This window comes from Aythya marila, assembly GCF_965140915.1.
Source record: "Aythya marila genome assembly, chromosome: 16".
Taxonomy (NCBI): Eukaryota; Metazoa; Chordata; class Aves; order Anseriformes; family Anatidae; genus Aythya; species Aythya marila.
Window position 1 is genome coordinate 427,657 of NC_139057.1, and position 12,815 is coordinate 440,471.

At 55.3% G+C, this 12,815-nt stretch overlaps 1 protein-coding gene across 1 annotated transcript; it reads right to left on the reverse strand.

The window, feature by feature from the left end:
• Positions 1-112: 112 nt before the first annotated feature.
• PCIF1 (phosphorylated CTD interacting factor 1) lies at positions 113-12,642 on the reverse strand. The gene is made up of 17 exons (XM_082773220.1): positions 12,505-12,642; positions 12,115-12,223; positions 9,377-9,515; positions 9,056-9,180; positions 8,460-8,597; positions 7,394-7,524; positions 7,001-7,155; positions 6,614-6,761; positions 6,329-6,412; positions 5,457-5,556; positions 5,097-5,259; positions 4,241-4,413; positions 3,675-3,761; positions 2,990-3,174; positions 2,382-2,475; positions 1,999-2,174; positions 113-1,159 (listed from the first exon to the last, which is right to left on the reverse strand). Exons 3-17 carry the CDS (start codon positions 9,498-9,500, stop codon positions 928-930), a joined length of 2,115 nt encoding a protein of 704 aa, XP_082629346.1. The 5' UTR covers positions 9,501-9,515; positions 12,115-12,223; positions 12,505-12,642; the 3' UTR covers positions 113-927.
• Positions 12,643-12,815: the final 173 nt, after the last annotated feature.

The window sequence follows — 12,815 nt, forward strand, 5'->3', positions numbered from 1 at the left end:
ATGAGTTCTGCAAAAAAAAAAGAACCCAAAACATTTTTCCATTATTCAACCGGAGAGAGACTGAGGCAAGGGCAGGGGCTGACCACAGACGAGGAAAGTCACGGACACGGGGCAGAGCTGTATGCTGGTTTTAATGTTCCTAAGAACTAGGAAACGGAAATCAAAAATAGACTTTGCTCTTCTCGATAAAAGTAATAAAATGGTTAGCGGTGTTAAATTAATCCTTACAAAACAAAACCCAAGGAGGTTAAATACAGCCCGGAGGCTCCGCATAAAAACCACAACGACTACAAAACAGCTGCAAAGACGTCTTTACACACCAAAGAACTCCTCTCCTCCGCTCCTCTCCTACACGGTAACACAGCGGCGGCGAACACGGGACTCACACACGTGGAAAAGAAACGCGGGGGCGATGGGAGCAGCCCTGCCAGGAGCACGGGCGCCACGCACACAACTATTTACACTATGGACACGGAGCTGCGCTGGGGCCAGTCCGGCCGCGGGAGCCCCCGCGCTCTGCCCGCGCTCCTCCTGCCGGCGCCGGGGCCCCTCCGGGCGCGGCGCCACGCGCCAGCCACGGCCGGCCCTCCGGCCATCCCTCCGGCCGGCCTCCTGCTGCCCCTTCCTTCCTTCCTTCCTTCCTTCCTTCCCTCCTTCCTTCCCTCCGTGCTCGGGCGCTCGTCCTGCCGCCCACGCGTGGCTCCCTCGCCCTGCGGCGTGGCTGCAGCCCAGCTCCTCTCCCGGCCGGGGGCTCCGTGGCGCTGCCGGGCGCGGGCAGCGTGCAGTTCGCAGGGCAAGGCGGTGCCGTGGAGCCGCCGGGCAAGAGTCCCCCGGGCCGGTGCTGCGCAGCCAGCAGTCTCTCCGCCTGCCCCGGCGAGCCTCCTCGGGGCCGCCGGCGCCTCCCCTGCTGCCTCTCACCTCTGCACCTCAGTTGGCATTCGGCTCCCGGCTGCCGCTCTGCTCGCGGCCCAGCTCCCGCTCCTTGTCGCAGGAGGACGAGGACGACGAGGACGAGGAGCTGAGGGTGCGGCCCGAGTGCTTGTAGGCCGCAACGAGCTCCTGCAGCCGCTCCGGCGTGGGCTCCCACTTGGCAAAGCCTGCGCTGTTCTGCAGGAAGAGGACGGCGGTGTTGTGCACGGCCTTGTAGTACATCTCCTCCCTGTGAGGAAAGACAAGAGGCGCTCAGCACCTCCCCCTGGCCCACCAAGAAGGCACGCAACTAAAGGGAACACCTTTCCTGGCACCTGCCTCTCCTCTTCCTGCGTGTCGTTTTTAGGATGACTTTTCCTCCCCCTGTCCTTCATTGTTATGAGAAGTTAGGAAGCAGACTGAATGAAGGCAGAGGCTCGCTGTGTTTCAGAGAAGCACTGAGCCAAGCAGCTCCCTGGCCAGCAGGTGCAGCAGGACACTGCTGTCCCTGAAATACTCAGTGAGAGAACGCATCTCACAGCAACCCTGACCAGATACAGAAAACTCAGCATTCAAGTACTCGTTGCTTAAACCAGCCGTGCCTTGAACTTGTTGCTTAAGCAGCAGACCAGGGGCCACTTGCCCCACTGAAGGCCAAGATCCTGACTGCTCCCTCTGCTTCCTTCGGAGCGGTGCTGAATGACCGAGGCACTACAGCATGTGGTAGCCCAGGAAAGACTCCTCAGCTGTGGCTCACCAGAGTGGAGAGCTGGTAGAGGGACACAGGTGATCACCACAGCACCAGATGGGATGAACCGTTCAGGCTGGACTGAAGGAATACCTCACTCACGAGTTTTTTAGTTAGTGAAATACCTCAGCAGTCATTAAATGTGTGCGAAAATCCACAACACTCTGGATTCCACAACTCCTCTCTTTAAAATCCAGGATGATTACGCATTGCATTTTTCCTTGCCTCTTCCCTATTTTGCACTGATTTCCACTTGGGCTAGGATGTTTCTGTCACACGGCTCTCCTAAGAGGCTGCTCATCAGAAACGCATCCCCAGAAGGACCCCAGAGGAAAGCCTACTTTTTGCAGACGTGCTGAGAGCCGCTGCGGTACTCGTGATCGAAGGCTGACAGGATGAGCTGGTGCCGCTTGAACTTGCTCTGCTCCATACGGGTCAGGGCTGGTGTAGGAGGGTCCCTCCACTCAGGGATGAAGACAATGAAGGAGAGGGGCTCACTGGAACTCTCCAGCAGTTTCTAGTCCAACAAGAACACAAAACCCCAGTTAAGCAGTGACATGCCTAATGACTTCTACAAGAAAGCAACATTTCTGCTTCCAGAGCAGTGCAGCAGCAGTCACAATCCTCTGCCTTCCGAGTAACAGCCCTGTCATAAGGGTACAAGAGCAGCGGGGAGCAGAGGACGACTGCACAGCTCCGTTCAGAACAACATGGGTGAACATACCTCAAAGTGAGAGACCATGGCATCCATCAGCTCCTCGCAGAATGGAGGATTTGCCTCAAAAGACCCACTTATAGGGAAGAAATCCAGGCACGGGCTAGAGGGAAAAGGCAAAGATCCCTGTCAGAGAGGCTAGAATTCTAACTTTCATACCTTAAAAAGCAGCCATGTAATCAGAAAGGACACTCATGCTCTCGGAAGGCCTGAATTCCCAGCAGCATGAGGTCTGCCACTTGTGAATAACAGAACTGTCACTGGGGACATATTCCAGCTGCAGCTGCTGAGTGCTGACTGCTGATTCAAGCTGATTGCTTTGGGCTCAGTTCTCCCTTTCACCAAAATAAGGGCACGCGCCGACAGGCTCACAACGTGCACCGTGTGGGGACCGGACACCTCCAACCAGACCAGCGGCACACTCCTGGCTGCCCCACGGACAATCTAGGCCCACTCGCTGCCTTTCAGCAGGCCCAGAGCACACAGCTTTCTGCACAGGCACCACTCAGCCTGCTACAGCCATGAGCTCCCAGAGCTGCCAGCCCTGTCCGGAGCCACTGCACCGCACACGCACCCACACAGGCACACAGCAAAGGGCACTGGAACGTAAGACTCACCCCCTGGATCCAAAATACCCGTCTGTATCCAAGAAGGCCGAACAGTACTGTTTAAAATAGCAATTCAGAGGCGAGGCAAAGCATTCAAAACTCACTCCAAAGAGCTTGTGGAGGGCTTCAAAGACGTGCACGGGCAGTGCCCCCTGCAGACCAGTTCCTTCATACAGACCCACACCAAACATCATCTGAGGAGAGCAAATCCCGGTGAGAAGTGCCTGCACTCGCTGTGCCTTCTGTTCCCTTCACTGAACACAGACCAAGGGCCACATGTCCATGCACCCACTCCTCTAGGTATGCAGGGCCTCCTCATCCTTTCTCAAATTCGTGCAGGTCCCCTGCATGTACCCAAGAACGCTCTTTAGATACTTTCTCTAACTCAGGCCCCACAAAGCAACTGTCAGTTTTTACAGACTCCCCACGAACCTTCAGTTAGCCCTCACGGCGATGCCAAGAACTACTGAAGGTTTTTTGTAACCATTTATCTTCATCCCCACCAAGCTCTCCCCTCAAGACCACAACTGCTCCCCAGGCTACACTCCTACCTCAAAACAATGGGGGCAGACAACAGCCCCCACGGGAGCCGTTTTGCACCAGGCTCCCAGAGTTGTGGACCTCCCAGAATAATGACAGCCAAGTCCCCACTATTACTAGGGCTTTTTGACACACAACTGTGATGAGACAGTACCTGGTATCGACGGAGAAGGCACCAAACCCTGGGCAGAAACTTTTCAAAGCCAGAGTCATCAATGCAACTGTACCGATAGAGAAGCCACTGGAAGAGAAAGCCCAGCTGTTAACAACCAGCAGCACCCATGAAGGTCGGACAGCCAGCACACAGACACGTCATGGCATGAGAGACGGTGACGTACAGAGGAGCAGGTGGGCTCTGCACAAAGGTTTTTCAGCACATCTGCTTTTACCGTGTGAACGAACCACCAGCTATTTGCTAGCATGCAGGAATGCAACACATCAGCAAGGGCAGCCTTGTTGTGAGTACAACCGTTCTACACAGCACGCACCCAGAGCACACACACAGCGCCTTTTAAGTGCTCCCAGCAGAAGGCTGCCCCTGACGAAGGAGAAGGAAGCTGTGCTCGTGCCTGCTACTACTCGGGCAGTATCAGGCAGCCTCCCCCAGGTCAGCGCTCTGCCCTGCTGCACAGTCCCTCCGCTCAGAGCAAGAGGAGAAACAGAAGCTCTCACCAAAGAGCGCTTTGCAACGAGTCACGCAGGCCTGCAGCCAGCCCTTACCAGCTTGCTGAAGTAGTTGCGGCTCACTTTCACCATTTCCCCCTTGTACCGCACACACGCCACATTGTTTTCCATGTGCATTTCCACACTGGGGAGTGGAGGGGAGGGGATGGCCAGTCGCACTGGGTAACAGTACACAAGCCTGTCCTGGACTTCAGGAGCTTCTATCTCAGCTACAGAGAATAAAGATCAAGGCAGTCCGTTAGAATCCAAGGACATCTGGAACAGATCTTCCTTCCACCTCAAAACATGTAGTGACAGGAGTAAGGCTAAAAGAGCAGAGTCCCCCCCAAAACGCAGCGGTGGCCCCTCACACACAGCATGCAGGCAGCCACCTAAGATCAGAGCTGATTCCCCAAATTAATCCTATCACACGCTGCTGGAGCATGGAGAGGATCCATGTCACAGTATTTCTCCATCTGTAACACAGGAGACCTGCAGACTGTACACAACCATGCCAGCATCGTAAGGCATGTTCTGGATGAGTAAAACAATTTCCTTGTCGTTATTGTTATTTCAGTTTGCCCCAAACTCGTTCTAAAAACAGTAAACATTCCCAGGCTGTCAAGTGCAGGAGGCAAAAGAGCCTTTCTGCCACCTTGTGGTTAACTATTTTGGACAGCAACTTAGCCTCAGCTTTGGCAGAAAAAAAAGAGCTCACGGAAAAGATCAGCTGGAGGGAATCACAATCAGGTGGGAAGACAGGCAGCAAGAACAAGCGGCTAAAGAAAGACACTGGGGTCTGGAAGGAGCGTGTCTGAGGAGAGCTAAGGCTCAAAGGCAAAAGGGAGGGTTAAAGAATGGTGGCGATGAAGGAAGCAAGGACCAAGGAGTAGGAAAAAGGTTTACTGTGTACCAGATATATTGTTCTCTTTGAGGATGGCAAGATGCTTCTCCCGGATGCGCTTGACGTATTCGAGGGATATGTAGTAAATCTTACTGCAGATGCCTTCAACAGAGTCCTTTGCTGCAGCAGACACGTGGGGCCCACACTGCTTGCGTAAGTGCTCCAGGCGGTCCTGCATAACCAGAAGAGCCCCTTGCTCAAGGCACCGCCTCACTCTCCGGAGCTATGCAGAATGACCGTGCCTGTGCCACTTCCACGTCACAGACCAGAGGAAGGCAGTCGCAGCCTTCTCAAGCTCCTTTGCCTGGCCCTGACCACCCCATCTGTCCCTCGGCTCACTGCGCTCAGCTGCACCGGGGGGATACTGACCATGTAATCCTCCTTCGAAGCAGAATGGTCCCGTCGCAGCCAGCTGAAGGTGTCCTCCACGTTCCATTTCACCACCTTCCTGCTGTCTGGTGATGCGCTCCTGCACAAAACAGACAAGTGCCATTTAACCCAGAGGGGCCCGGCGATATATCCATACTACCACAGTGATCCATCAGCGGGGAACACAGCTGCTGACACGTCCTCAGGGCCCTCGCCTGTCGCTCCCCTCCAGGCCTCCCATGGAAGTGCTCCCAGCCATCTGACTACGGAGTGCCAGCTCCTGCCAGAACACAGTGCAGCTAGCTGTCTGCTGCCCTCTCTGTGACGGGAAAGGCAGATAAAGGATTTATCTGCGAGAGAAATGGCCCGTTTTCATCTTGCCTCTCATTTCCAAATGCAGCCACTGTGAGGAGCTTGTGATTCCAATGAAACTGCCCTGTTAACAAGCTTTGGTTTTTCCCACTGGCTATCTTCCTCAATTCTGTCCTGTGGCAGGCCTCTTCAGAAAAATTATACGTGGTGTAATAAAATACCATTCTAAGTTTGTTTCTCTTTACTATCAGTAGGGGCCCAAGCACTCTTGTATTATCTCAGGAGTAAACGACAGAAGGCATTCTGTATTTAGTGTCACACAGCTTCTGGCTCATCTCTGCATACATTCACAGCTTCCCCATGTTTGATTTCATGACAACATCACTAGCAAAAGATGCCTCCACCACCACCGTTTTTCTTCCATGTGTTCTTAACCTTGCTTTTCCTCTCTAAGATAATGACCTGTCCAGAATAAGGCGGGACACTGTAGCTCCTCCTAGAAGTTCCTATAAACTTTTTCCCATTTCTGAAAGTGACAGCACTGCGAGAGGAACTCCCACCTGGATTCAATAAGCCTTTTTGCAGCCTCAGCATACTTGAAGAGCAGTCTCTTGGCTTCCTCCCGGAACTTGATTCTGGATAGCCTGAGGCAAGTATAAATTCACACGCATCAGTTTCACGGCTGCCATGAAGGCCCGATCCAGTTCCCAAACTTTATATAAACAGCACCTTAACCACTTCGTCAGTGAAAGCGAAATACGAAAGCAGAAATCCGCAGCAGGTAAATCACTGGACTAGCCCAAGAAAAGAACAACCCAGAAAGTTGTCCCGTCTTTCATCAGTACCTGATGGGAATGTCATTCATGATTTCTCTGAACATGGAAGGCGACACTACTGGCTCGCAGTCACTCGGTAAAAGAGGGTCTGTCCCTTTATCAACCACCTTCCTCTCCAACATCCAGCGGTTAAAAGACTCCCTTGGGGGGTCAATCCCTGGAGAAGCATAGAAAAAGGGTCAAATCAATATGATGAAGAGATGCCCAGAAGCTCTGACAAGAATCAACACTGGAGGTCAGCTTAATGAGTTTACAGCCTTAAAACAACATCAAAGAGAATGTAACCATCACAAAAAGAGGAGACCACAGGAAAGAGACAGATGTGAACCAGACGGAAGAACACCAAGGTACCGCAGGACTGAGAAGACAAATAAGGGGAGCACAGCAGGAACTTACCTTCTCGCTGCTGGCAGAGCTCACGATAGTGTTGCCGCAGCTTGAGAATGAGCTGGGAACGAAGCAGCTCCACCTCAGGGTGTGGAGAGAGCACTTCAGACGGTGCCCTCTGCTTAATCACTGCATTTGTCTGAATATCCAGGTCCCAGTATACTCTATGGCAGAAAAAAATTTCAACCTGATGGTCAGATCACTGGCTAATTATCAAATATTGCTTCTAAAGATGCTTCCTGGGGCTGTTTTACCAACCAGGAAATCAAACTATCAAGACTCCTTGCAAAGACACAGGAGACTTGTCACGTCCCTCAGGTTCTTCTTCAAAGGCGTTTAGAAAATCAGCCGTCTCTAGCCTACTACCAAGAAAAGAACAGAAGACAAATGGACACAACTCACTCAGTTGGTCGTAAAAGAGCCGCCTGCTGTTTATCTTCAGGTGAAACACACCATGCCTTCAAAACAGAGGTTCCTGGAATACTGGGAGAGATGGGGACTGGCTGAGCGGCTGGGTTCCCCGGAACATCCACCTGGGCATGCAGAAGATGAATTACTACCCCACAGAGAAAGGTAAAAGGGAAGAGTCCCAGCATACCCAACAACACCTCTCAGGATACCCAGTTGTCCTGGCTTCAGTTAGGACAGAGTTAATTTTCTTCCTAGTAGCTGCTAGGGTGCTATGTTTTGGCTTAGGATGAGAAGAGTGCTGATAACACCCCGATGTTTTAATTGCTGCAGAGCAGTGCTTACACCAAGCCAAGGACGTCTCAGCTTCTCACTCTGCCCTGCCAATGGGCAGGCTGGGGGTGCAGCAAGAGCTGGGAGGGGACAGACCCAGGACAGCTGACCCCAACTGCCCAAAGGGGTATTCCATCCCATCTGGGGTCATGCTGAACAATATATAGGGGGGGGCTAGCCAGGGTGGGGGGCCGGACCGCTCGGGGTTAGGCTGGGCATCGGTCAGCGGGTGGTGAGCAATTGCATTGGGCATCACTTGTTTGTGCACATTATTAGTAGTAGTACTATTATCATCATTATTGTTATTATTATTGTTATATTTATTTTCCTGTCTTATTAAACTGTCTTTATCTCAACTCACAGGCTTCACTTTCCCATTTCTCTCCCCCATCCCAGAGAGGGAGGCTGTGTGGTGTTTAGCCGGGTTAAAGCACAACAGCAGTGAACTGCCAGGGCACGTTCTGCCTGCCCTTAGCCGGAGCTAACAGGGACATACAAGTTAGCAGGTTATGACTGAGAAACGCGGTATCTCTCAACTCCCACACTCCACCTCAGGCTGTCAGAGAAATGGCAAGTGAGCGGGACCTGGGTCTGCTTCCACTTCTGTAACTCTGTAATTCTGGAGCGTGAACTGTTACAGCTTGAGTTATACCACAGTGGCCTGATCTCGCACAGTTCAAACCAACAGCTGCAACCTCAAGCATCCATCCCACAACACCAGACCCACCTTGGGCTTTTTCACACTGTTGCCGCTCGGGGCAACCTCCTCAGAGAATCTCCTCTTCCTTTGCTTGCTGTCCAGGGAGGTCTCCACCATTCCACCTTCCAGTGGCATAGGAGCCGCGTTCAGTCCCAGAGGGTCTGACTAAGAGTGCCCAAACAACAACAGCACTTATTAGTTCACCAGCTGCCACTGCAGAGTACCAAAGGCAATAAAACTTCTTAACTTCCCTTTTCACTGCCACCAGCTCCCAAGTGGACAGAAATAAGGATACCAATGCACCTGCAGAAAGCTGAAAAATTCCCTTCTATGCTTTTGTCCATATGGTTTATTTGGTTTGGTTTTTAGTTTAAGACTTAGATGAGAAAAATACCACACAAGTCTCCCAGGTTGAGCATTCTTTGAGCAGTGTACTGCACCTGCAACAGCACTACCAGAGCATGCACCTGGATGAGGAATGTTCCCTCAGAACCAAGCCAGATGCTGGACTTGGAGAAGAGCTCTGAAGGTAAAGAGGGCCCTCCCCTCCCACCCAGGTAATCTCAGATCCCAGCACAACACCCCAGTGTCGGCACAACCTCTTGAGGTACGCGGTTACTTACAATGACATCATGCTGTCCCAGAACAGGCATTTCCCACAGAGACTGGTTGGTGAAGCGATTGAAGTAGTAAGGGCGATTCTCCCGTTTGCTCCAGCACTTCTCCCAGCCAGCCTGCACCAGCTCATCTGAGAGGACAGGAGGAGTCAGGACAAGCCCAGTCCTGAGGAGCAGCCCCACTCCTCACGTCCCTGTCCCTGTCACAGCACCCTCTGAAACATGCACCATTCCTAACGCTCTCGGCAGCCCCGTTCCACCTTCCCTCCCCTGCTACCCAGGCCCTGCAGAACTCCGTGCCCGTCTTCACAGAAGCAGAGCCAGTACCTGGGAGGTCCTGCACCAGTCGCATCGGTTTGGGGGAGCTGGGCTGGTTCTGGTTGGAAGTGCCAGGTGAGTGACTCATTAGAGATGCTTCTTCCGCGGGGCTTCCGTGATTCTCATTGGCCATTTCTCAGCAACCACACTAGAAAAAATACACAAAAAGTCCACGTTACAGCAGGAAAGAGCCCAGATTCACTTGGCCCACTCAGCTGGAACAGCCTAAGTTCATTCTCACGATAACACGACTTGAACCAGTGTAAACAGCACTGACCCCTGAGCAGTACCTGCTATACTGGGTACAGCTGGCTGTACGGGATGCTGAGCCATGGATGCTCAGGGAGCTCTTATGGACAGCACTGAAAATGCTCCTTTTCCAGCTAGAGCTCTCCCAGACATGCAGCATTTCATGCCATTCGGCAGCACTGAATGTTTAAGAAATAAAAAACTCTTCTGTGAACATCTACTGCCCTCCACCATGCCAGCACTGCTATCCATACTGGTCTGTTACCCTTGTAGACAGTTAAAATCATTATTTACACACATGTAACTGCACGTAATTTAAGCAAAAGGCATTAATTAAAAAGCTTCTGCTATACAAAACAACCCCAGTGCTTCACTAATGATGACTGTGGTGGCTCACAGAACCACAGGCCAGCAGTGAGGAGCTCCTGAGTTATTTTCCTCGTTATGTTCCAGCCCCAGACTGTCAGGCCTCAGCCAGGCTATTTTAGCCTTTGCTATTTTCTCATTTGCATAACAACAGCTATACAAAATAAACTCTGTTGAAACAGTAAAGCTTCTCTCAATCATCATTTAATGTTCCCAGGTGCAGAACAGCCAGGTTTCTCCTCTCTTATTCACCCCTCTTCCCCCAGGGAAGTTTCTGAAGCGGCACTGTTGAGTCAGTCCTTACAGACTGCTCCTCTCTGGCAACCCCAAACACGCTGGCAACAAACGGGGAACAAGGCTTCAAATACCTGCTAGCTCTGTGCTGTTACCCAGCTCTATCCCGGCCTTTGGAGGCCACCTGCACATCAGTCAGGGCTGCAGGAGCACAGTCGTGCATGAAGTGTTTCTAACGGGTCTGAGGAACAGCACCAGCAGGAGGCCTCCTTGTATTTCACCTCTTAACTAAAAGTTCTGCTTTGTGCACTGAATTATTTTGAATTTACCCATCCCTACTCCCCATCCGGTCCAGAAACCCCCCCCCAGCCGTTCCAGGAGCACAGAACAGCAGGAGCTGACAACGATCAGCAATCAGCAGGGAGCTGGCAGGCTCTACAGCACTGACAGCGAGAGCAGCGCGATGCACGGCAGGACTGAAGAACTCTAGGTCCTTGGAAGAGGTTTCCATCTTTATGTCTCCATCCTGCCCTCAGCAGGAAGCAAGGCAAGGTGCAGGGTGTCGCAGAACCCTGGAGTGGCAGCCTCTGCTCAGAACTATGGAGATAACAACGTCCAAGTCCACAGGGGAAAGCACCTGCTGCACAGACCGTGCCCCATCACGTTTAATCACCTCAGCTCTGGCGTTGCATAACGTTTGTTTACTGACACTTCCTCCTGAACTCTGGCCCTGCCGTGACCCTGCAGGCACCCTGCAGCTGGCTGCCAGGCAGCACGGCCACCCGAGACAATGCCCAGACCACGTCCCAGGCACTGGGTGCAGGACAGCTCACCGCAGACCGGGGGTCCCAGGCTGCACCTCGTGAGCCCCGCTGTGTGTTTCACGTGTCTCAAACTTTTTAAACTGTGTTTAGCCCCTCCTCCTTAAAACCTATTGACACACGCAGCCGTCGCCGTGTCTCGCACATCACAGACAGCACGTTACAACGGATCCGTACGGATGGGGCCAGACCTCCCAGCGTGAGCCACGCACGTACTGCAGGAATTACACAGTGCTGGGTACCGAGATCTTCCCCGACGGGACAGCACATGCCACGTGCAGCGACTTCCAGTGGTTCTTTACCACTGATAGCTCAAAAGAGCTGACAGACAGGGCTCGTTGGGTTTGCCTTCTCCCATTTATGGATAAAGCAGAAGAGGGGAAGGGGACAAGAAGCTTTATCACTGTATCAACATTGATGAGTATTAGATGCAAGCATCCTTAAGCTCTGGGAAAAGGAATAAAGCCAAGAGACAGCATGCTGACAGGAGGAGCTCTGCTTTTATGCAGCTACCGTGGTGTCTTAGGCAGCGAGAGGGACTGGGCGATCACTCTGTGGTGGTTACGGCATTGGTTTTATACCCCGCAGCGGGGCACACAGCGCTTCACACGCAGCACGGCACCGACCCTGCCCTGAGAGCTTACAGCCCAGGAGCAGCAGCACGGCCAGAGAGCACAGCCAGGCGGCAGACGACACAGAGCAGAGCCGTACAGCAGACAGGACCGTTACTGGCATCCACTCCAGCAGGGCAGCACTTCAGGCAGGACGGGAGCAGCGCAGACAAAGGCGAGCGGCGGCAGGCAGCGGGGACGCGGTGGCTCCTTCCCTCAGCCCCGCTCCGAGGCCACCCCGCGGGGACAGGGACTGCGGCCTCCCGCCGGCACTGCTCCCTGCCCCAGCGCTGAGCCCCGTGCCCGGCTGCCCGGGGCCGAGGCAGGGAGCGCACCGGGCACCGAGGGGCCGCGTCCGCCGGGCAGGAGGCGCTGCCGCAGCCCCGGGGCCGCCCCCCGGAGGCGCCGAGGGGCCGGGCGGGAGGAGCGGGGCCGGGCGGCGCCCCAGAGGCCGGGCGGTACTTACGGGGCCGGGCTGCCTGCCGGGACGCGGGGCCGTCGCTCCGTGCTGGCCGCTGGCGCCTCGGGGCCGCATCCTCATAGCGGGGCGTCCCGCGCCTGGCCCGCGGGGGCCGCTGCGGAGACGGAGACAGAAACGGGGACGGGGACGGGGAGAGGGAGGGCGCCGTTAGGGGGCGGGGGCGGGGCGGGGGCCGCCGGGGCGCGCAGGCGCGGCGGCAGCGGCGGGAGCCCCGCACCGGGCGGAGCGGAGGGGCCGCGAGGGGCCGGGCCGGGCCGGGCGGCGTCGGCCGCGCTCTAAGATGGCGGCCGCGGGCCCGCGCCGCCCGCCCCGCCCGCCCCGCGCCGCCCCCCGCCGCTCCCCGCCCCCCGCCGGCCCCGCGGCCGCGCCGCTCACCTGGGCGTGAGGCCGGGGCCTGCAGGCTCCGCGCAGCGCCGCGCTCGCCGCCGCCGCCCCACCTCCGCCTCGCCCGCCCCGCCGCCGCCATCTTGCGCCGGGACCGCGGGCCGCCGCTGCGCAGGCGCGGAGCCGCCCCGCCCTCGGCACCGCGCAGGCGCCGCCGCCGGGACGCGGCCCCGCGCAGGCGCGCCGCGCCCCCCGCGCCTCGGCCCCGCCGCACCGCGCCTGCGCAACGCGCGGCCCGCGCTCCGGCGGCCGGCGGCGGCGCGTGCGCGGTCGGGCGGCGGCCCCGCCTGCCCCGGCGCCAT

Coding starts and splice junctions, on each gene's coding strand:
- PCIF1 (XM_082773220.1), bottom strand. CDS start 9,500: ATGGCCAATGAGAATCACGGAAGCCCCGCGGAAGAAGCATCTCTAATG. Junction 2,476..2,989: donor GGGTATTTTGGATCCAGGGG/GTGAGTCTTACG, acceptor TTTTCCCTCTAG/CCCGTGCCTGGATTTCTTCC. Junction 1,160..1,998: donor TCTCAGCACGTCTGCAAAAA/GTAGGCTTTCCT, acceptor CTTTCCTCACAG/GGAGGAGATGTACTACAAGG.